The sequence below is a fragment of the Fundulus heteroclitus genome, chromosome 8, assembly GCF_011125445.2.
Source record: "Fundulus heteroclitus isolate FHET01 chromosome 8, MU-UCD_Fhet_4.1, whole genome shotgun sequence".
NCBI classification, from domain to species: domain Eukaryota; kingdom Metazoa; phylum Chordata; class Actinopteri; order Cyprinodontiformes; family Fundulidae; genus Fundulus; species Fundulus heteroclitus.
Genome location: NC_046368.1, coordinates 23,123,850 through 23,147,749, shown reverse-complemented (window position 1 = coordinate 23,147,749; position 23,900 = coordinate 23,123,850). Strand labels below are relative to the sequence as shown.

General features: G+C 40.2%; 1 protein-coding gene and 1 long non-coding RNA gene across 2 annotated transcripts; both read left to right on the top strand.

Moving 5' to 3' along the window:
• Nucleotides 1-627: 627 nt before the first annotated feature.
• LOC105928738 lies at nucleotides 628-5,379 on the top strand. Its single transcript, XR_001166349.3, has 4 exons — nucleotides 628-714; nucleotides 2,672-2,755; nucleotides 3,122-3,193; nucleotides 3,318-5,379. It is a non-coding gene; the product is annotated as an uncharacterized LOC105928738 (long non-coding RNA).
• A 2,152-nt stretch (nucleotides 5,380-7,531) lies between these two features.
• Nucleotides 7,532-20,592, top strand: dipk1b (divergent protein kinase domain 1B). Its single transcript, XM_012866182.3, has 5 exons — nucleotides 7,532-7,988; nucleotides 9,348-9,482; nucleotides 13,057-13,164; nucleotides 15,015-15,191; nucleotides 17,953-20,592. The coding sequence occupies exons 1-5, from the start codon at nucleotides 7,923-7,925 to the stop codon at nucleotides 18,763-18,765; spliced, it is 1,299 nt and encodes a 432-aa protein (XP_012721636.2). The 5' UTR covers nucleotides 7,532-7,922; the 3' UTR covers nucleotides 18,766-20,592.
• Nucleotides 20,593-23,900: the final 3,308 nt, after the last annotated feature.

Genomic DNA, 23,900 nt, shown 5'->3' with positions numbered 1-23,900 from the left:
CTGTCTGCATGATTTGATAAAATTTACCTATTTTTTATGAAGTACCTTGAGATGACGTGCTGTGAATTGGTGCCATGTAAATTGAATTAAATGACAGCATAAAAGAATATAAGTGCTACGGGTCAAACCAAATATTTCTAAGGTAAGCAAACTATTACACAATGTATATTAAAAGTAATAGGGCAAAACGTTTAGAAGCTTTTTTTTTTGAATGTGTAAATATGTAATGCAAAATATGTTTACCTCATTTAAATAGAACCAAACAATAAGCTATGTAATATTTTACCAGCAGCTCTAGAAATAAGCTTTTGGGCTCGATCAAAAAGTTGTTAATCCCTGTTAGAAATTGTATATCATTACTTAATCATTATTTTAGCTTGTGAAACTTTAGTGTCTTGATTTTATTTTCACATCAGTTCTCGACCATTTTCTTTCGGGGGGGGGGGGGTTGTTTTGCTCCTTAAATCTCGTTTCATCATAAGTACAGAACGTTATGTGCACGCTGTGTTGCATTAACATGTGGGACGTCTGCGCCAACGTTTTTAAAACGATTTTAGTGCTCCGCGTCAGGTTTCTGCTATTTATAAGGGGAAAAAACTAACCCGACGTGCGTCGTGACGTCGGTGGCGTGTCTTGCACGTCGTCGCGAACGTTCGCTTGCTTCCGGCTTCCGTAGTCACTTCTGTGGCCACCAGGGGGGAAAATGACGGCGTGGTGAGTACGATCCAACCAAGGTGGCTGAAAGATAAAGTGCACTTTGAGGTTTTTTTTTTTTCACGATCGCGGCTTTGCATTTAACGCAGTGAGCACGTCACCTATAAACGGGATATAGTTGAGGATACGTAGTTAAACCCGAAACATATAACAAGTTTGCCTGGTTTATATTTTGCACTTTAATCTCGTTATATTAATGATATTATAGTTAAAGTCGACGTTTGTCCACGTAATAAAGTCTATTGTGGCTGTTTGCTGCATCTTTTGTTTTTATTTCCCTTTAAAAGTCGGACGGCTGTCGCTAAAGCACGTGAACAACAGGTTGTTTATTCTGCGCAAAGGTGGACTTTTCTACATTATTTTCATAATGTTACATTATTTCTGCCTTTTATGCCTACGTTTCCCACCGGTTGATCCTAAAATCTAGTTGCAGTTTGTGCAATCAATAGGTTGCTGGCCTAACGAGGCTGCTGCAAACGTGCCTAATAATAAATCCATGTGGGGGCGGAGAACTATGCAACGTTGCTCTTCCAGTAAGTGCTTGCAAAACAGAGGGAATGGCTTGTCCTGTTTGAAATCTAACAGATTTAAGTCTTTTAGCTGCCTAAAAAAAACTATTATTTGCCTGTATTTCCACATATAAGGAGCGTTTTAATTTTTTTTTAAATAAGGTCGCATCATGCTGGCTTGCAATATTGATACAGTTTAGGACAGTTAGGTTGGGATTGTATTTTCCCACCTAACACAATTCCTTTAAAGCAGGGGTGTCCAAACTTTTCAGTACAGGGGCCAAAATTGTCCAGTTAAAGGAACTCGAGGGCCAAAAAAAACCCCACAATTATTATTATTATGTTTAAAACCCAAAAAAAACTATGTAAATGTTTTTACCTGCTCTACAAAATATGATAATTTTAAAAGGTAAAAAAGGGTTTTGCTCATTTGTCATATTAAAAGATTTTCGTCCAGCTTGCAAATTATTTTGAATAATTTAATTTGTCTCTTATTAGTTTAGCCATATAAGAACAATATTTGGCTCAATTGTTCTTTGAAAACATTTGCTGTAATTAGCCAATTTTAATAATTGAATTCAAAGCAGATTTAATGCACCAAAGTTTGCATTTGAGTAATTAAATGTCACTGAATAGATGTTACTACGAAATTAAAGAGAATGTCAAAAGTGTGTTTATTGAAAGATGAATACTTTGTGTTGAACTTAACATTTTCAATTGTAGGCTTTTTACTTTTCTGTCATAATTTTGCCGTAATTAAAAACTAAAAAACTTCCATCTGCATCAGCCATCTGGACCAAATCTTTCTTGAAATGCTGTTGGGGGCCACCCAGAATGAGTCCAGGCGCCACAAATGGCCCGCGGGCCGCACTTTGGACATGCCTGCTTTAAAGTACCCCGTAAAAAAACGTTACACCTTTTTTTTAACTTTCTCACATTATTTTCACATTGTAACCATAAACTTTCATTTATTTTATTGGGATTTTTATGTGTGGCTGTATGATCAGGGTAATTTTCCTAGCAGGAAGTCACCTGCTACCAGTCGTAGCTTTTATTTATTTATTTATTTATTCATTTTGCTGCCTCTGACGGGTTTTCTTCCTGCCCTGCCTTTAACCCGATCCGCTTCCCTGTTCCCACTAAAGAAGAGCATCCACACAGCATGACGCTGCCACCGCCATGTTTTACCTCAGGGAAGGTGTGTTCAGAGTGATGGACCGTGGATTTTTATTTTTTTCAAGGGTGGCAGAGGAAATGGAACCATTTATTTATTTAACTTTACAATTATGCACTGATAATTATTGCATTGGTCTACCACTTAATATTCTACTAAAATACATTTAGGTCGGTGGTTGTAATAAAAATGTTCAAGGTATACGACAAGTATTTTTTTTTTTTTTTTACACGAGGGAACGTCGCCTCATGCTGCGTTTCTTTTCTTCATGCAGGAAGATGTGCGGTAAGCAGATGCATAGCTTTACCCTCGTGGGAACTACAGAAGCCGACGTCACGTAACTGCGCTTCGCTGAACGGTAACTGACCTCACCATAAGCTGATGGGCATAAAATCTACGCCTCTGGAGACGCAGGAGTTGCTAGTGCACCCTTGAGACGCAGCTTGGCCTAAAGTGGCTCTGCTGGGCATTAGGGGGGCAGAAAGTAAACCGGCTCACGATAGCTTAATTCCCACTGTTCAGTGGGCTTTAAGTATGGAACCGGGCCGGATAACGACAGCCGAATGTAGACGGCAGTAATGTACCTCTAGATATCTTCAATCCAGACACTTTGAATAAAATCTTTGTCGTCTAGTGATGGTTGTCTCCTTAACTTGGAGCAAAACGCATGAACTTGTTCTGAAACTTGTGATGGAATTCTGTTGATTATTTTCCACTCCTGAAGGCTGTTGTTACGAAGAAGCAGGGGATGATCGTCCGGTAAGGGCCTTCCAACGCCAGAGGAGGAGCAGGACAGGTGAGAACTTCACCCGGGCTCTTGACTTAGACAGGCAACATCTGTGAAACGTGTGCTGCTAAATGATAGTTGAAACAGAAAAGCACCAGATCTTACTTTTTTTATTTTCACTCTGTGTCCACAGATGTGCTTCCGAACGCATTTCAGTTTGACTGGGAGTCGTATGAAAATGCAGCGGAGCTTTTTGTCCCCATTGGTAAGGTTGGTTAACGGAGGTTAAAGAATATTAAATATATTGAGGAATTGAAAAAATAACGGGGATAAAACCTCGCGTCTACCTGAACGCAGCTTTACTTATTTCTCTTTTGTTCAAGCATCAAATGTTAGCTTCAGATGGAAAATAAATGTGACAATATGGGGGAATTCCCCCTAAGTGTGGACACTTTAAAAATGTGTGTGTTTAAAGACACATTTCCTTATTATAAGAGGAGCCGTGTGAAATCCCCAAGTTGTCTTCAGCACGTAGCAAGTCGCTTTCGGTTTTATCTGTTTATGATGACTTCCTTGTCATCGTCTCTTTGATGAAACAGCCATTTACTTTAGCGCTAGCGGCTAGTCCAAGTGGGCCCTAGGTCAGTATGTTCTGGGAAATCAATCCAATATCAGAAATATCCTAATGGTTCATGTGAATTCTACTTCATGAACACAGCTGTCAGATTTACACTAGAGGGTTATTTCTAGAGAACCGTATGGTTACAGCAGATAAAATTAGAAATGGACACAGGAACAATTTTCTCAGTAAATGTATTTCTAATACTTCTATTGAGGCCACCAGTAAATATTAAACCTTGTGATATTTATTTGCACATAATGGCTGGAATATTTTCTAAATACTAACAAGCCTTTGGCTGGTTTCTTGGCTTTCAATGCCTTTTGGTACATCCTTTTCTCATCCACCCTTCCACTTTATTACACATGACTCGAATTTATAGACTAATTTGCTTTGATTTCTGCATATGTGAGGATTACTTTGTGTGTTGCTAATATCCGTTGTGAATTTCATCTCAGTAGAAAGTAGGGGCATCCCGATACTGATTTTTTTTTTTTTCAGACCGAGCACGAGTACTTTAGTTCAGATACTTGCTGATTGCAAGTGCTGATACTGAGTATACTGATATAGCTTTATTTGATCATAATCAACTGGATTTTGGTCTTTTTGGTATAAGCATACAACGTGGCTCTATACCTTTAAAGACAATGTGCATATATATTTGAGAGTGGATATGTTTTAACGTAGTAGAAGACCGTTTTGGAACTTTGGGATTTTAGCGCTTAAGCAGATCAGCTTTAACACTGGAAGAGTTATGTACTACAGGCAAGGCATGTTCATAACCTCTAACAGAACGTGACAAACCTGAGCTACCCCTTTAAGGTCGCTCCATGAATGATAATATTTAAGTTGGTGGAACCTTCACAGGTGTTAGCTAAACGTTTTGCTTTTTAAACCCTTTCCAGAAAATAATCTGTGGATGTTTAAATAGATCCTATGTTACTCCTCCTGAGGAACCTGCCTGCAGCCTACACCCAGCTCCATGCCTTTGAGTTAAGTCCGTGGCAGATATAGTTAAGCCCAAAATGATTTACAGCCCTAGAAGACTTATGTTAGTATTTTTAAAATATTACTTTTAAACGAGTTTCTTCTGGCAGGAAGTAATAGCAACGTTCTTGAGCGACTCGTCCTTAGTGCTGGCTTTAATCTGGTAGAGAATCAGCGGAAGCAGCTAAAGATTAGGGTGATTGCTTGGAGGCCTTTCAACCTTGGAGGCTTGGTGCTAATCACCAACAAAAAAATCTTTGAAATATGAGTGGAAAAATACAAAAAGATGGTCAGCAATTTTAGGACAGGTTGAATTGCTGTGATGCCAATGAAGATTAGACCTTGGGCTATTGAGAAGGATGTGCACATTTGGCATAATATTTTGAATAAAATGTAAAACAAGAATGAATTGAAGCCTTCCATTTACATTTTTCAGTATATTTTGGGAGATGCCGCTCTCATTTTTTATCAGAAACAAATGCAAATGATTTAAAATCAAAATCGTCCAGGGGTCGGAATAATTTAGGTTTAACTCTTATTGTCTGTAAAAGTGCTGAAAGCCTGAGTTCTTTTAAATCAAGATTAAAAACACATTTGTTTAGGATTGCCTTCGACTGTTCTAGTTAAACTGTTTCACTGAAATATAATTAGTTCAACTTTGTAGTCCAACTGTTTTTAATATTTTCTTTCAGTTTCTGTTTTTCCATGTTTTATTTTGTTTCTACATTTTATTCCAACTTGCTTTTATTCTGTTTTATTCTCCTATATTTCAATCATGTAAAGCACTTTGCATTGTCTTTGTACTGAAATATTCTATACAAATAAATTTGCCTTGTCTATTGTCAGATTGTAATGTTCTACTTATATAATAGAGCTTTGTAACAGGGCATTGTGTAGCTTTTCTCTGTCATCAGTGCAAATAAAGTTCTGCCTTAACACATTCAGTAAGACATTAGTGTCTACGTGTTTGATTTTTTTCTAAACTGTATGAAGCAAAAGGTTTACACACACATATGTGCAAATGCAACACAAGTTAATTTAGGAGACTGTTAAATTATAACCCACCACAGAAATGCACGCCTTGTAATAGAGGCTTAAATCAATAAAAGCTTAAATAATATTTACTCATCATGGTTTCTTTCTATATAGAATTATTTATTGTTTTCAAAAATTATTATTATTTTTTTTACATTTGATTACAAGCTTTTTTAAGCCTAAAACAAATTGGAATATGAAAAAGTTTATTTCAGTAATGCAATTGAAAAAAAAAACTTTTTTTTAATTTTATTTTATCATTATTTAGATTATTATTCTATAGTAATAATGAAAAACCAAAATTCCCAAGCATGGTGACATGACAGTTGTCTGGTAGATGGTCAACGACTCTCTCCACAAGGAGCACAAGCAGGCCATTGCTAAGGGATCTGGCTGTGTTGTGTGGAAGGAAAAGTGTGAACTTGTATAGCTAACCAACAGGAATAACCTTAGCCCCGACAGGTGTGTGACGACTGCTTGAACAGTCGTCACACACGAACGTCCCGCCCGTCGGCTGCATTTCATTGGGAAATCAAGGCGTAACCATCTTACAGCTAATTTTAGAGAAGGCAGCGGTGGCCTAGTGCACAGACCAGGGCCCTTTGCGTCCTGGAAAGGCTGTAAGTGCTGCAGTTTGAATCCCACAGAATACTCTTTGGGCGCCCTTCAGCGACAGCCCTGGTGCTCCTTAAAAAAGGAACATCAAATGCAGAAGACCAATTTCATTGGAATGTATGTTGCGATGACTTTCAACTAGACGGCTACGTTTATTTGAATTGTATTCTTGTTTTTATGTGTAGGTGCTATGTAAATACGAGTTTTACGAAGGTGCGAGTTTCATTTTTCAGCAGCACTTGGCACCGGCCCAAACAACACTACCCATCCCTGCTTTAATGAGCGTGGCTTTACTGTACTTGACTGGGCGGTGAGCTGGCTTGACCCAAAGCCCACAGAGAACCTGCAGTCAGAGCATTATCCAAAGGCCGCGATAATCTTGTGCTTCCTTAATACCTGAGCAGAACAAAAGGCTGATTGTCTCCATCATAAAATGCTGCATCGATGCGGTAGTTCACCAACGTTTTTGAAACTTAGAGCTACTTCATGGGTACGAAGGGCTACCTGTACTGACCTTTGAACTACAACAGCATATAAATTTGTTTTCAATGCTTTTGTCACTTTTAAATCTATAAATAAAAGTATGATTAAAAGCGGAAGTATACTGTAGTACTTTTATGATTAAAAACTGAATATAACAGCATTTTAAATGCAGGTCACTGGAGGGTTGTATGCTAGTTTTTTGAACAGGCTTGCAGGCACCATGTTGGTGACCCCTGCCATAGTTAATGCAAAAGCAGCCCCCAACCTGCACAGTGCATACTGTGCATCGATGTGCTTTCTACTACAAACCAATTTGTTTGTGTTGTGTAATCTAATATTTCAGAGAAACAGATTTTGGCTTATTAGCTGGAAGCCATAATGATTTTTAAGTGATTAAAAAATAGGCCTCTAAGGGTTTCACTTTACTGAATCGGATTAAGTTTTTATTAGTTTGCTGAGATGTAACTGTAGGTTACTTGTATGTATTCATTTATTTCATTTTATCTTTAAAAATCAGTTCAAGTAAAGAAGAGAAAGGAAGAAAAAAAAACTCCTGACGAAGCTTCAGGTTGTTAAAGGCCAAGGAGGCGTCTCCATTATATGTCGGCAGAGGTTTAAATAGAGGAACCTCTCTCTCTCTCTCAGTGGACGCCCATCCCTTTAAGGGAGCGCAGAGCTGGGCTGGGAGGCTGATCGACCGACACACTGCCTGCATCATTGTTACCGTTCTGATGGGGTAAGGGTAAGAGACTGGCTTTACATTAAACGGGCTTCCTGGAAGCCTGGAGCGTGCCAGCGGATACTCCTCCGTGATTTTCGTTGAAAAGCCCGCATGGAGGCGGAATTGCCTTCAGTCCAAGGACGCGTACCGGATCTCGGGTTCTACCCCCTGTAGCGAGGGATCTCTCGGCTGAAACCTGGAACCGGCAGGCGCAGCTCAAGCAAAAGCCGCGTCAGGTCCGTTCTGAATAGGAGCGCATGGCGCAGGGCGCAGTGAGGATGTGATCCGGCCGGGATCTCCGCTTTCTCGCTCCGCCGCCTCACTCTCTGCCGCTCAGGATGCCCAGGGCTCTGCGGAGGCTGCTCCATCTGATGCTGTTCTGCCCGCTGTCGAAGGGCCTGCAGGTGGGTACCCACAGCATCACAGGACCAGCGGCAAGCAAGCGCACGCATCCGCGCGGGTCGGATTATTCTGCGTGGATGCTTCCCGGACACACGCGCCACAAAATGTCGGAAATGTTCGTTTCAATGTCACGGCTATAAAGCCACGACGTGACTTTTGGCCCCTTTTTAACCATCTATTCTAAATGCTATAACTTCCATTCGCCTTCACGCAAGAGGCACTCTATGCAGCTGTTTTCTTACCTGCAAGTTATTAGATGCAAAAAAAAAAAAAAAAAAAAAAAAAAAAGCAGGAAGAGATACAGTCTGTGTAAGGAGATATATTATTGCTTCTTCAACCTGTTCACGTTTTGTCATGTTTCAGCCACATATTTCTTTGGGATTTTATGTGATAGACCTGCATAATGTAGTGCTTTTAAAATGTTACGTGGCTTTCAGACTAAAAAGGTGGACATTTGTATTTAGCCCCTTGTTTTAATTCATCTAAATACAATCCAGTGCAACCAAGGCCTTTAGAAGTCCCCACATCCCTGAGCAGTCTGCATGTGTGTGCAATTCACTATCAGTATGAGTACAACTGTGGACATGAGAACTCTGGAGGAGCTGCAAAGATCTGCAGCTCAGGTGGGAGAATCTGTTATAATAACAACTGAACATCATTGATCTCACAATGGAGAAATTCCCTTCTGCATTTTAACCCCAATCAATCTTGGGTTAAGGGTCTAGCTCAGGGAGCCAGAGTGCAGGCTGTGGGGATCAAACCAGGTACTTGCAACCTTCTCAGAGCGCAAGCCCACTTCTCTAACCACTAGGCCACCACTCCCCACTTCCCAAACCTGGCCTTCATGTGATTGTTGTTAGAGTGGCCTAGTCAAAGTCCAAACCTAAATCTATTATGGGTAAGACATGAAAAGTGTTCACAGATGTGACTCAGCTTGAACTATTTTACAAAGCACCACTTGCAAAACTGTTTGTCTCTTGATGCGAATAGCTGGTTAAAGGTTTACACCAAACGATTTGCAGACCTAACTGCAGCAATTTGTTATTTTAGAATATTGGGCCAAGGAGGAAAGCAACAATTGCACGCCCCATTTTTTTTTTTATTTGCAAACAATACATGTACCATTTTTCCCCCCACTTCACTGTCACGTGCCCCTTTGTGTTGATTTGTCACATAATATCCTGGTTTTACATGACACGTGGTGAACAAGGTTGCAGGCATAACAACGCTTTTGCAAAAGGCAATGTAAAAATCCGTTCCTGTGCGGCAAATATGGTGTCTTTGCAGTAAGCACCTGACTCCTTTTGTCTTCTCCCACCCATCCACCTCCTCCTCCTCCTCCTCCTCCCACAAATCCACAGAGTCGACTCCCGGCCATCAAGGTGAAGTACCTCCTCCTTGCCTGGCTGGGCATCCTCATCGTCAGCTGGATCGTCTACATGCAGTATGCCTCATACGCCGAGCTGTGCCGCGGGCACGTGTGCCAAATGGTCATCGTAAGTACTCATACAGGATTAAACATGAAAAAAAAAATCTAACTGTATTTTTAATGTTAACTTAGTATAAAAAATGTAAAAAAAAACCCAAAAAAAACATTATGTCTCTTGCTTGTGCAGCTGTTGTCAGCCAAAAAAAAATGGGAAATTTGTCCATAACACCACTCAGCTGCTCTGAATAAGCTTAGTCACATACGTGCGAATTAAGAGTGAACGGATCTTTTTGTGTAGCTAACAAAGGGAGGCGTTTATCCATACGGTTACGATACTCATCTGACTCTCATTTTTCAGGCTGTTGGGGACGAATTTGAAAGCCAGCCAACTTTGCCCGAATGCTGCAAACTGAAGAGGGTGCAAAGAGGAGAAAGGGAAAAAAAAATAAGCGTTCTGTATAAAGTTTCAGGACTTTAAAATGTACGAGGGTCAACCGGAATAAGTGAACGTGTTCCGCCCACTCCTTCTGCAAGTTGGTTTAGTTTTAACACAGCTGGGGAAAAGCACCCTCACAGATTTCACAGTTTTTTTTGTTGTTTTTTTTGGTTTACTTAAATGTCTCTGATCATTGAACAATTTTAAATTCAGAGAGAAACCGAGTCGATGCCAAATTCAGTTTTCAAACAGTTAATTCATTTAGTGAGAATAAAAGTTGCTCCCCAGTTAAATGGAAGTCTCAAATACCTATGGAACCTGTCGGAAAATATATAGAAGGCTGAAAGGTCGTAAAAAGCAACTCAAAAGTTAAAAAAGGGGGGGGATTGTGGTGTACGTGGATAGAGAGGAATCAATATGACGGCGTACCTGTACCATGCACCGCTGAACATCTCACTGCTGCACCCATCCCCCTTTCAACATATTCTATGACACAAAAGTCCCCATAAATTATTAATCGGTGTACTTTAAAGGCACGGATGGTATAATTTACTTTTAACCTTGCTGAGAACTAAGCCGTTTCCAGCTCCACTTCTTCAATGCTTAGGGTGTCTGCCACCAACTACAAGAAACAACATTTTCATTTATTTCCGAACTCCAACTGTTTGATGCAGCTGCAGTGAGTGAACACATCGACACACAGCTCTGTAAACGGCTAATTGCTTCCTTCCAGTGTTGTTCAGGCCGGTTTCATCCTGAACAACGTTTTTTTTTTTCTGTGAAATAAGAGGTGATGTCAATGCTTTCTAGGCGCATCGTTTCTGCATGCATGCATGCCCACTATTTTGCTCATCCATCAAAATCCTCACATTCCATGGAGGCAGGTATATATATAAAAAAAAATCCAGCACTTTGGTATGCAGACTACTCCTACAAACATTTGTGAAAGAGTGGGTCACTTTCATGACCTCAGGGCACTCCAGCGTTTTACTTTGTTAGGATTCCACTTGTGCAACGAGTCGGGTCATACAACCTCCCCGGTAAAAAAAAAAAAAAAAAAAAAAATCCACAATCAACTGATTTTATAACAAAGTGGAAGCGACCAGGAGCAGCAGCGCATCAGCCAAGAATTGTAAGGCCACGTAAAATCACAGCGTGGGCTCAGTGAAAGCGGAGGTGCATTGTGTGCAGAAATTGCCAGCTTCCTGCAGAGCCAGTAGCTACTGACCTCCAAACTTTCCGTGTCCTTCAAGAACAGTGTGTGGAGAGCTTTATGGATTGAGTTTTTAATACCAGAGCAGCTTGCATCCAAGCGTTACATCACTGCTGCGTCGGATCCTGTGGTGTAAAGGACTCCACCAGGGGATAGAGCAGAAACGTATTGTTTCCAGTGACAAATCGGGGCAATTCATTGAGTGACTTACACAAATGAGAGGCAAACGGGAGTTGCCTCCTTGTTTTGTGTCAAGCTCAAAGTTTGCTACGGAGCAGATAATGGTTTGAGGCTTTTTTTAAGAGTTCGCCGTGGCCCCATTATAGGTTACAGCGGGAGTGAACTTTGCATGCTTCATGCTCTCAACTTTGTGCAAACAGTTGGATAGTCCCTTTCTTTTCAAATGTGATCATGCACCGCAGCGCAAAGCAAGGTCCATAAAGACATTAACGAGCAACTGTGTTGTGTTATCTTGTCCAACATCAGCGCCTGATCTCACCAACTGGCTTCGAGAGGAATGGTCATAACCTCCCGCAAATGAAATGGTTTGAAAGTGACTGTGCTGACAGCACTCCCATAGATTATGAGTCAAATCTATTGGGGAAAAAAATACATTGCTGCACATTTATTACATTTCTTATTATTATGATTGCAACTTCTCCAAATAGTTCTGTAGGTATTTAATGTCACATTAAATCCTAACATTAATTCAGGTTTCTCTGTGTGAAGGCAGACTTGATGGTAATGGTGATGGTACTGAAACAGCAATTTCCCTCTGGGATTATTAAAGTATATCTGATTCTGATTCTGATTCTTGAAAATTCTATATACTTAAAGCAAACCTTAGATGCATCACAAAACATGCATTTTAGAAATTGTGTAAAAATTTAGTCAACACAATCTAAAAATAAAAGCCGTGTTTAGCTTCATTCTCCAGTTTTGTAGCTAACTTACAATAAACCTAAGCTTCAGGTCTCAGACAGATGGCCTCACGTTTACACAGCGCACCCCCTTATATTCATGGGCTTTACACGTTCTGTCTGTTTTAAAGAGCTCGGGTTGTACTTCATTTGAATTTTTCAATTGTGGCATCATCTGTATTTATTTTATTATGATATGATATCGTTAGAAGAATTGACAGTGTATTTATTTAATCTATGGTCGTTGCTGTAGAATATAGTACTTTGAAAAAGTATTCACACCTCTAAGCATTTACACATTCATCACATCACAGATGCAACTTTATTTTATTTTGCTTTTACGTTACAGACCCAAACAGCATAATTATGAGTCATTCAGTCTTTTTTAAATTGCACTGCCAAGGACCTTAGCACTAGAATCCTGAGAAAGCATCTGATACCACCCAAGAATTTGTAATCAGTGATTGGTTAATCAAATTCATGTGCTTAGCTGATAGTCCCATTGTTAATTCCTATGTAGGCAGTAAGGCTTGTTTGTAAGATTTCCACAAATTCCTTCTGTAATTAGGCTTAGCATTTATTAAATCTGTGCTTCTTTTTCCCTCATTCCAGAAGACTCCGAAGATTTGCAGAGCTGTCCTTTAGTAAGACTTAAAAACAAAAGTTTAATCATTAGTCCCTAAACCCACACATTGTACCTCCATCTTGCCTCAATTAATACTCTTCAGTTTATTATGTTAACTGGTGTAAAGGTTTGCACCCATATTAAAAGTGTCCACATTCTCAGACTGATGTGTTTTGGTGACGCTAAGGAGTGACCTGTGGGAATGAGGGCAAAGTGAGATAGGCATTAAGAGGAAGTGAGGGCGTCAAAAAGAGGATGCGGCACAATGTAATTGTTTCCAACAAACAATCCCTGCAGAGGTTCAGCTTGGGTTGAGCAGACATTGCAGGTGTAAATATAGACGTCTCAAAATACTTGATGCACCCAAGCCACTTGGGTTCGCTTCCTGTTTCCTGCAGTTTGACAGTATGCATTGTTCTTTTTTTGTTGTTGTTGTTGGTTTCACAGTGTGATCACTACAGACGGGGCATCATTTCAGGCTCATCGTGTAAGGCTCTGTGCGATCAGAAAACTCTGACCTTGCACCGCTGCATGTCCACCTCCTCCACCCATCAGGTAAAACACGGACACATTGCACACAGGCTGGGTTTGTGCTTTAGAATGTATGTATGCAATCTTAAACTTAAAAAAAAAGAAAAATCTCAAGTGGGTATTGACAACGGATGGATGATGTAATTTATGCATGCACATATTTTAGGAAACGTCGAACATCATGTTAACAGAAAGAATTCAAATACAAAACGTGCTTTCAGTGGTTGTAAAAAAGTAATTTCCTCCTTTACAGATGTTTTGTTTTTTAGGAGTTATTCCGGATCATCTAAATTTGAAAATCAAATATAACCTGAATAAATACAAAAGGAAGTTTCTGAATAATGTTTTTATTTCTAAAGGTTAAATTGCTATCCAAACCAACCTGGTTGCATGTTGACAAAAGTAGTCACCCTATAAACATAGTAGGTTGTGCCACCCATGGCTGCATCAACTGCCATCAGGCATTTGGAATCTTGAGATTTGGTCTGCAATTCATTGTAGTATTGTCTCGTTTTCTAATTCAGCCACATTGGATTCTTTTCAAACATAAATAGCCCGTTTAAAGTCATGCCACATATCTTAATTGGATTAAGCCTTAATTGGATTAAGCCTGAGCTTTGACTAAGCCGCTCCTAAATTTTAAAGGTATGGTGGACGATCTTTCATCTTCGAGTTCCGGGGGGGGGGGGTCATCTTATATATTGGTTGTCCCACACGCCAGTCATTGTGACCTGCTCATGTAACGCCAGTGTGCGTGCTTGTTCTACTTCTAGTGTTTATGTATTCAGTTAGCTTTGGTTTCAGCCGTTCGTTGTAGCTCCACTGTTCTCACTGTATACTTTGAAAATGAGACTCTAAATAAGCAAACAGTCTTTATGAGAAGAAGAGGAAGTTCTCATAAGAAAGAAATAAGATCAGAGATTCTTTCACACAATGGTGGAAGAGCAGGTAGGATGGGCCTAAGGTAGCCAAAGAGAGGCATACAATATTTTCCTGTATAATTCTTTGCCCAGAGATCCCCTTGTCTAATCTATATAATTCTCGTTACTATATATGTTTGTGATTAGTAAAATTATCAGACAGCATGGGAGTATTTTCCACTGTTATGCTGATGAGACTCATCTAAATGTAAATCCTAACAAATCCAATCAATTACTTAGACTACAGGGAAGTCTTGATGACATCAAAACCCAGATGACTTAACATTTTCTAGTTTTGTATTCTGACAAGACAAAAGTTATCTTCTTTGGACCAGAGTCTTTAAAAAAATAAAATTCTTAATTAATCTGGATGGTATTAAATTGGCAGATGTCCGTTTGCATTGAGCCTGGTTCTGCTGAAGGTGTCTTCGTGTTAAAGGGGAGTTTTCCTCTCCATTGTCGCTGCATGCATGCTGAGTATGATGGATTGCTGCAAAATCAACGACACGATGCAGACGACTGTCCACTGTGGCGCTACGCTCTTTCAGGAGGAATGAATGCTGCTTATCAAGACTTGATGCAATCTGCTGGGTTTCCTTAGATAGGAACTTTTTGACCAATCTGTCTGGATGATATGAGTGAATTTGACTTTATAAAATGCTTTGAGATGACATGTGGTGTGAACTGATGCTATATCAATGACATTAATTGAATTTAATTGAATGTCTGTAAAATGAACATATTAGAACAAATACAGTACCACTACAGTGCTTTGGTTCCGTCAGAGTTTTTGTACAAACTCATCTTTAAAAATACTTTTAGGCAGTTCAGAAATACAAATGAACTTACAGGTTGCTGCACCTGGTAAAATTATATTATCACATTATACAAACATCAGCTACTTTTGTAACGTATTCTCCATATTTCTAACGAGTTTTGATTTTGCTCTTTCAGGTCTACATTGGACTTTGGAAGGATAGGCCAGTGGTAATCAAATGTGGCATTGAGGATCCAGGGAACACGGATGGAGTCCCAGACACCTTGCCAAGACCAGAAATGAGCTTATTTGACAAGCCAACACGTGGAACCTCGATGGATGAATTTAAAGAGATGCTCCACAGTTTCCTTAAGGTTCTCATAGCATTTACCATACACAGTGGTGTGTGAAAAAGAGTTAGCCCCACTCCAAACCTCTTACATTTTTGCATGTTTGTCATGCTTAAAACAGCACCGTGTAACTTTTAGCCACTAGGGGGCGCCCTTGAAGACCACTGGCAACACTACACAACATTAAACAGTCTCCCTCCATGTTTTGGAATCTGATAGCAGACAACTTTGGACAAGCAGATTGAGAAGTCATGGAATTACTTGTAATCTCCCATTCACCCCTCTAGATGAAATCCTACATCAGAGATCCAAAAATATGTCTGATCATTTAAGTGTCATATCGGTTTTGTTTTGTTGTTACAGCAGACTGCCGTAACGTAGCTCTCTCGGTCATGAGACCCATTCAGCAATGGATCCAATCCTCTCAAGCTACATAGGCGAGTTTTTGAGAAGGGCAGCCTGCACGGAGCATCAATACGTGCCAAGTGCTGTATATTGATGTAAAAAATAATTTAATATGTTCCAGTTAAGCTAATAATTGGGTCAAAACCTACACGTTGCTGGTTTAAGTGTTTCAGAACATCCAACAAATATAAATATTAGTCAAAAATAACACAAAATACAGTTTTTAAAGGAAGCTTTTTATTATTGAAGGGAAAAATCTAAATCTGCATGAACCTGTGTGAAAAAGTGATAACCAATAACTGATTGGACCACACTTAGCAGCAGCAAATGCAATCAAGTGTTTGCGATAACTTGCAATTAGCATCTTAAATTACAAGGTCACTTGAAGAACATTTCCAGGATTAAAGGACTGATGTCTCAGCAGGATCTGGAAAAACTAATCCATGCGTTTATTTTTAGTAGAACTGATCACCGCAACAGTGTTTTCACAGGTCTGCCTAAAAAGTGGATCAGACAGCAGCAGCTGATCCAGAACGCTGCTGCCCGCGTCCTCACTAAGACTAAGAAAGTAGAGCACATCACCCCAGTTCTAAAGTCCTTACACTGGCTCCCTGTAACTCAGAGAATAGACTTTAAAATACTTCTGTTAGTCTATAAATCCCTGAGTGGCTTAGCACCTAAATACATCACAGACTTGTTATCAGTGTATCAACCATCCAGACCACTCAGGTCTTCTGGCTCCAGCCTGCTCTGCATACCTAGAACAAGAACTAAACACGGAGAAGCAGCATTTAGTTCCTATGCTCCACTTATCTGGAACAAACTTCCAGAAAACTGTAAAAGTGTGGATTAAAAACACATTTGTTTAGGATTACCTTTGACTGTTCTAGTTAAACTGTTTTACTGAATAGTTCAAGTTTGTAGTACAACTGTTTTTAATAATTACTTTTTGTTTCCATTATCCCATATTTTATTTTGTTTCTACATTTCAGCCCAACTTTCTTTTATTTTATACAAATAAATTTACCTTGCCTTTCACCGCCCTATGGAGCCACTTTGGCCCCTCTCACCTCTGCAGAATGGTTGTAATTCAGCACCACTGGAGGGCTTTCCAGCATGAACAGCCTTTTTAAGGTCAGGCCACAGCATCTCAGTGGGATTCTAGTTGGGACTTTGACTAGGCCAGTCCAAAGCCTGTAATTTGTTTTACTTCAGCCATTCAGAGGTGGACTTGCTGGAGTGTTTCGGGTCATTGTCCTCCTGCAGAACCCAAATTAGTTTCAGCTGGAGGTCACAAACAGATGGCCGGACTTTCCTTCTTCAAGATTTTTTGGTGGACAGCAGAGAGTCTTCCAGGTTCTGCAGCAGCAAAACAGCCCCAGATCTTCATACTACCACCACCATGCTTTACTGTTAGTATGATAATACTAACAGTAACGGGACATGATATGTAACGGGACATACATCTTCAGAAAAGTTCTACGTTTGTCTCATCAGTCCACAAAATATTTCCTCAAAAGTCTTAAGGATCATCAAGATGTGGTCTGGAAGAATTGAGACAAGCTTTTATGTTATTTTTTCCATGCAGTGGTTTCAGTTGTGGACCTCTACCATGCAGGACATTTTACCCTGGTCCTCTATCTGATGGTGGAGGCATGAAATCTGACCTTAACTGAGGGAACTGAGGGCTGCAGTTCTTTGGATGTTGTTCTGGGGTCTTTGTGACCTCTTGGATGATTCGTTGTTTTGCTTTTGGGGTCATTTTTGTCGGTCAGCAACTCCTGGGAAAGTTCACCACTGTTCTATGTTTTCACCATTTGTGAATAATGTCTCTCACGGATCGCTGGAGTCCCAGAGCTTTAGAAACCCCTTCCAGACTGATAGATCACAATGACTTTCTTTCTCATTTGTTCCGGAATTTCTTTGGATCTCAGCATGTTTAGGTTTTAAAGATCTTTTGGTGTCCTTCACTTTGTCAAGCAGGTCCTTTTTAAGCGATTTCTTGATTGAGAACAGGCGTGGTAGTAATTAAGCTTGGGTGTGGTTCAAAGAGGTGAACTGAGGTGTGATAAATCACAGTTAAGTCATATTTTAACAGGGTGGCAATCACTTTTTCACAAAGGGCCACGTAGGTGTGGATTTATTTCCCCCTTAATAATGAAAACCTTCATTTAACCTTTACTAGTGTTGTCTTTTCTTATGTCTCTGCATGAATTTAATAATCAATCAGTGAGGGGGTGCACACTTTTTCACACCACTGTATATAAAGCATTTTAAATTAGGAATATATATATATATATATATATATATATATATATATATATATATATATATATATTTGCAATATATCAACCAGATAATCTAATCTCCTTTTTTCAAGGCTAATCTCGGGGAGCAGCCATCTTTGAGCGCCTTGGTGGACAGAGTCATCACTCTGGCTGACGTCAACCAGGATGGGAAGGTGTCTCTCGCAGAGGCCAAGTCCATCTGGGCTTTGCTCCACATCAACGAGTTCCTCCTGATGGTGGCGCTGCAGGAGAAGGAGCACACGCCCAAGCTGCTAGGCTTTTGCGGAGACTTGTATGTGACAGAGCGCGTCATCCACGGCTCTCTTTACGGGCTCGAGGTGCCTCACCAGCTTAAGGCGGTCATCCCGGAGGCCCTCGCCTCCAGTCTGAACCACTGGCTGGCGCCGTCCTGGCCCCGCAGGGCCCGCATCACCATCGGCCTGCTGGAGTTCGTGGAGGAGGTCTTCCACGGATCCTACGGGAGCTTCCTCATCTGCGACGCGAGCCCTCGCCACGTAGGCTACAACACTAAGTACGACTGCAAGATGGCCAACCTGCGCAGCGTGGCGTCAGAGGCCATGGTGCGGGCGTTCCTGAAGGGTCGGCGGTGCGAGAGCAACGCGGACTGCACCTACGGCCGAGACTGCACGGCCACGTGCGACCGACTGGTGAGGCAGTGCAACACGGAGGTGGTGCAGCCTAACCTCGCCAAGGTGTGCGTGCTGCTGCAGGATTACCTGCTGTTCGGGGCCCCGTCAGACCTGCGGGGCGATCTGGAGAAGCAGCTACGCACCTGCGTGACACTCAGTGGCTTAGCGAGCCAGATGGAAGTTCACCACTCGCTGGTTCTTAACAACCTGAAGACGTTGCTGTGGAAGAAAATTTCCAACACGCAATATTCCTGAAGACACGCTTAGCCAGCCTACTTCTGAAAAAAACCATGAACAAAAGTCAGAAGCTTTTTTTTCTTTTTTTGCTCCTAATGTTTTGCCAAATGGTGTAGCTTGTTCAATCATTTTTGTGATTATCATCCTACACCGACTCACGATACAGTTCTGAGAAAAAAGTATTTTCCCTCCTGCGAACTTCTTATTTTTTCTTATTTTGTCATACCCAAATGTTTCAGATCCCCCAACACATTTTGATATCATGCGAGGACACCCTTACAAAACTAGTTCCTAAATCAAGATTTTATTCGTACAGGCGATCCAACCCAACCTAACCCTTTGTCAAAATATCACTTTTGTTAAATGAGGAAATTACTGTATTAAACCACAATTTTTGTTCTCTTTCATGTTCCACACCAAGGTCTGACTAGACCTGAATAATAGAAACTGTCTGACAATGTGAAGTTTCCCCCACAAGGTCACATCAGAACCTAGAACAACAGTTACAGCAACGCAGGCCTTCCGCTGCTCATTTAAGGCCAATATTCATTATTCTATAATTACAACAAGGCTGCATGACAGCTGCCTTCATGGGGGAGTTCAAAGGTAAAAACATTTCAGACAACAACAAGGCCCATCTTACATTTGCCAAAAAACATTTTTTTTTCTTCCTAGACCTTTGACAATATGGTAAATGGACCGGACTTGTGTAGCCTTTCCTGTCATACTGACCACTCAAAGCACCTCACGCTATAGCCACATTCACTAATGCACACACATTCATACACCAATATGCAGATCGATAGGCCACTTGAGGTAAAGTGCCTTGCACATTGACATGTGATGGGGGAAGCTGGAGTTAAACCCACAACCTTCCAATTGCAAGACAACTACTTAACCCATTGAGCCACAGTCACACCTTAAATATATCATTCAACAAAATATATTCTGTGTCTACATTCCATTATGCCATTTGGCATAAAACTGGCAGAGAATTTCAGAAAGAAAATCAGTATAAAACGGCGATGGAAGTGTGACGGTCTGGGACGGTTTTCTCACTACAGAACCTGTACTACGCCCTGTAATTCATAGAACCATAAAACTCTGATCAGCTATTAGAAAATCCTGAAGGAGAACAGCCGGCCATCTGTTCATGGCCTCGCGTTCGAGCTTGCATCGGAAAACAATGACCGAAAAAACGAACCAGCAAGTCCACCTCTAAGTGGTTTAAAAAAAAACAACACATAACGATTTTAAAGTTGCTTCGTCAGAGTCCTGGCTTTAGACAGCTTGTTCCTGCTCAAAACCTACCAATGTGACTGAAACGAAAGAGTTTTGCAAAGAAAATTCTACATCCTGGCGAAAAGCCTCTCAGCGAGTTATCTCGGACAGTTGATGGCAGTGTTGTGCCAACGAAGGACGCTCAGTTATTAGCTTCAGGACCTGGAGGTCATTACTTTTTCTCAGCACCGTAACTGAAAACTGTGAACTGATATTCATAATGTGAATCCAGAGAATCAGCAAGCCCAAATATCCCACTATAACCCCCTCATCGCTTGTTTTTCTTAGGTATTAGTTATGGTTTTGCACACTATCTTCTCAGGACAACACCTGTAGCTTCCTCTGTTTAATTCTTTATGGAAATTAGTTTCCCGAATAAAGCAACTTGGATTTTTTTTTTTTTTTTTGCTCGTCCTGTTTTTGTTTTCTGCGTTGATGAAAGCGTGTCTACAGCTGTAAATGGAGTCCCTGTGGTGTGTTTTCTGTAAATGCAATTCAGCTCAACAGATGGGAGGTGTACAGTGAAACAATTTGCAAATAAACGTGTGTGGTTCAAGCAACTGATCTCCAGTACATCATGATGAAAATACCTTTTGTGGTGGGGATTATTAAAGTTAAAAACTATTTAATTTTCTTTTTTATTTGCGTGCAGATTCCTACTACCTACTCTCATGAAGAAACAAAGAGTAGAATAGCACATTTCGGTGACATTTATTCACCGGCACGTCCTCTTGGCATTATGCTCTGCCTGGTAAGCGCTGGGAAGTATTACTGATATCTATGACCAAGGTAGAAGCTGTTGTGTGTCTATTTCAAACATCACAGCTGCATCTAAATGAATTACAATATCATAGAAAAAGATGTCAGATCTAACTAATTTGATTCAACAAGTGAACATTACAGATTTATTACCCACAGAGGCATATGTTCCACTCATTTATTTCTGGTCATTTTCATTATTATGTCTTCCAGCTAATAAAACTCAACATTTAATTTCTTTAAAAAAAAAAAAATCCACTTTGATCAACGTTACAAAAGGATTTTGAATACCAAGATGTTGGCCTACTGAAAAGTAAGCACATATATGAAGTCATCTTGATCTTGGCAACAGGTTAGGCAGGTTTGCTGGTCCATCGTGGCCCTTAAAGCAGGTTTTAGGCTCTTTGGACAGTGTGGGCAGCTTTCTAGTCCTGTTAAAATTAAATCAGTATTTTCACGAAGCTTGTCTGCAGAGGCAAACGTATGGTACTGTAAGATGCTAGAAAACTTGCTGACCTTTTGACTTTTTAAAACGTATCAGACCATTACCAGCCTCTACAGTCTTCCTGCAGACTCTGGGACCTTGATTTCCAAATGAAATATAAAATTCACTTTCATCTGAAAAGAAGATTTTGGATATCTGAATAACATCCCAGTCCTCCTTCACCTTAGCCCATGGTTAGACACTGGACCTGGGGCTTAACACAGAAAAAGCTGTGGCATATTGGTTACATGCAATGTTCAAATTTTCTGAAAAAAAAAACAAACAAAAAAAAACATTTAATCATGTCCATTAACTTTCATCTACGATCATCAAAATTAAAAGGAACTAAAACATGAATTATATCACTCTGTGTGTAATGAGTCTATGAGTTTCACTTCCTAAACTGAATTACTGATATAAAATACCTTTTCCAGGTGTACCTATGTTTAGTATACATTGCATGGATGGATAATGTACAGTATGTGGAGATTTCTGCTTGAAAAAATAAAAGAGAACATCACAGATGCAGCGTAACGAGATTTTCCAGAAATAGAAAAGAACATGTAAGTTAGTCTGTCCATTAAAAAGTTTGGATAAAAAGAAAAACGTAGAAAGATCGTGAGGTTGACTGATCAAAAACGCAGTGCACCGTGAGTGAGGTGCAATAATAAAACATACCACTAGAGGTCGTCATAGGTGACTTGACGACAGTATAGAGTAGGAGAGCAGACTGAAGTCTTACTTACTCGGTAATTCATTTGATTTCAATACAGGAAAGTTATAGTTTCAAATATTCAAATGAACGATGCTGAGTTTGAAAAGAAAATGTTATTGAGATACAACTCGGACTTTCCGGACAAACTGAAACAAAACTAAAAGAAACGAGAAATAACTATTCAAATGTCTTGAGCTGAAATTCTTGATTCATGTTTAATTACTTCTCTGGATTTTCATCGTATATACAATAGATACGTTTCGGTTTTCTTGAGGTACTCTGGCTTCCTCCCATGGTCCAAAAACATATAGGTTGTGTAAATAAGCCGCTCTTAGGAGTGCATATCCCTGGTGATGTGTCCTAAGTCTCCATGTTGCCCTGTGATGGACGGGCAACCTGTCCGTGGTCCTCTCCCCCTTTGACCGCTGGAGATGAGCACCAGCCTCTACAGCCTTGTCTTTTTAAAGAAGATTTGATCTTTCTTAAAGATAAATCGACTTTTGAAACATCGTCATGTGGAAAGGAAGTGCTGAGCAGCAGATCTATTAAATGATCACTGGGTGGCGCTGTTTAAGTCCCCCGTAACGAGGACGATTGTGTTGCTCAATAATTAGAGATCGCATGTATTAAGATAATGATTATAAATAGTTATGAGACTATTAAAGCTGCAAAAAGTTTAGTCGCTTTGGTTTTAAAAATTATTGTAATAAATAATAATAATACATCAAACTTGTATAGCGCTTTTTTGGACACTCAAAGGCGCTTTCCAAAAAAAAAAAAAAAAAAACATTATTTGTAACTCTTGTCATATCTGTAGGTTCCAATCTCATAACAGCATAAAAGCTCCCTCTCTATAGATATGCTGATGCTTGAGGACAGATTGAACACCTTCTGTCAGTCTGCTACTCTCTCCCACCGCTCTCCATGCATGTAATATAAGCAGTTACTGAAGCCATTAACGTCATCTTCTGTTTCTGCTTCTTCTCTTCATGTAAGTCACATCTGGTCTGGTGCGTCACCTCCCCGGAGGGGGCCATTATCTATGTCATTGACGGCAATAACCTTATTCTCTTCAGATGACCCAACAGGTCCTGTCTTCCAGTGTTTAACCCTGTGACCGTTCTGGATGGAGCAAATGAAGGCCTTACTGCTGCCGCTAAGAATATGTTCTCTCTCTTTCATCCCGTAGATTATGGTTCTGGCTCAAACAGTCAGTAAAGATCTACTGCTGCCATTCAGGTTGTCTGCTTTTCTTCAACATGGAAAGTACTCCTGGTCGTCTCTGCTCTCTACCTTGTCAAACAGCCAGTCATTGGTAGGTAATGACTGCTGACTGTACACTGAGCCCGGTTCTATTGAAGGGTACTTCCTGTGAAAAACGGGAGGTGGCTCCTTTCTATGTCGACACAAGCTTGTATAGTATTACTGCAAAGTGCTAAGTGCTTTGGCACACTCTTAAAATGTGTTAAAGTGCTGCTTAAACCACTTATTGTGCCTTTTGGATATTTGTGATATACCTGGTTTCATTTTTTTTTTCTGAACTGTTGTCTTTTCTGAAGACTTAACGACTTTTAGCCGCTCTTTCTTGACATTGTGATATACTGAAATGCAACGATTATTTTAAGATTCTTCTAAGTCCTCGTCCAAACCACCATTGGCTTTTGTTTCTTTTAGTGTTTTCTTCCGCTGTCTTTCCTGCTTTACTTGTTCATGTTTCTTTGTGTGCATTTTGCAACCTTGATATCATGAAAGCATCATAACGGGGTTTTAAATGGATTGGAATGTGAAGATGTAGGAAGATTCTTAGTATTGGAATTTGAACTTTTTTGAAATTTGAAAGGGCAGATATTTGCATACACCGCATAAAAAAGAGAAGTAGAAGACTTTTTTTTATATACCTCAACATGTGACTAA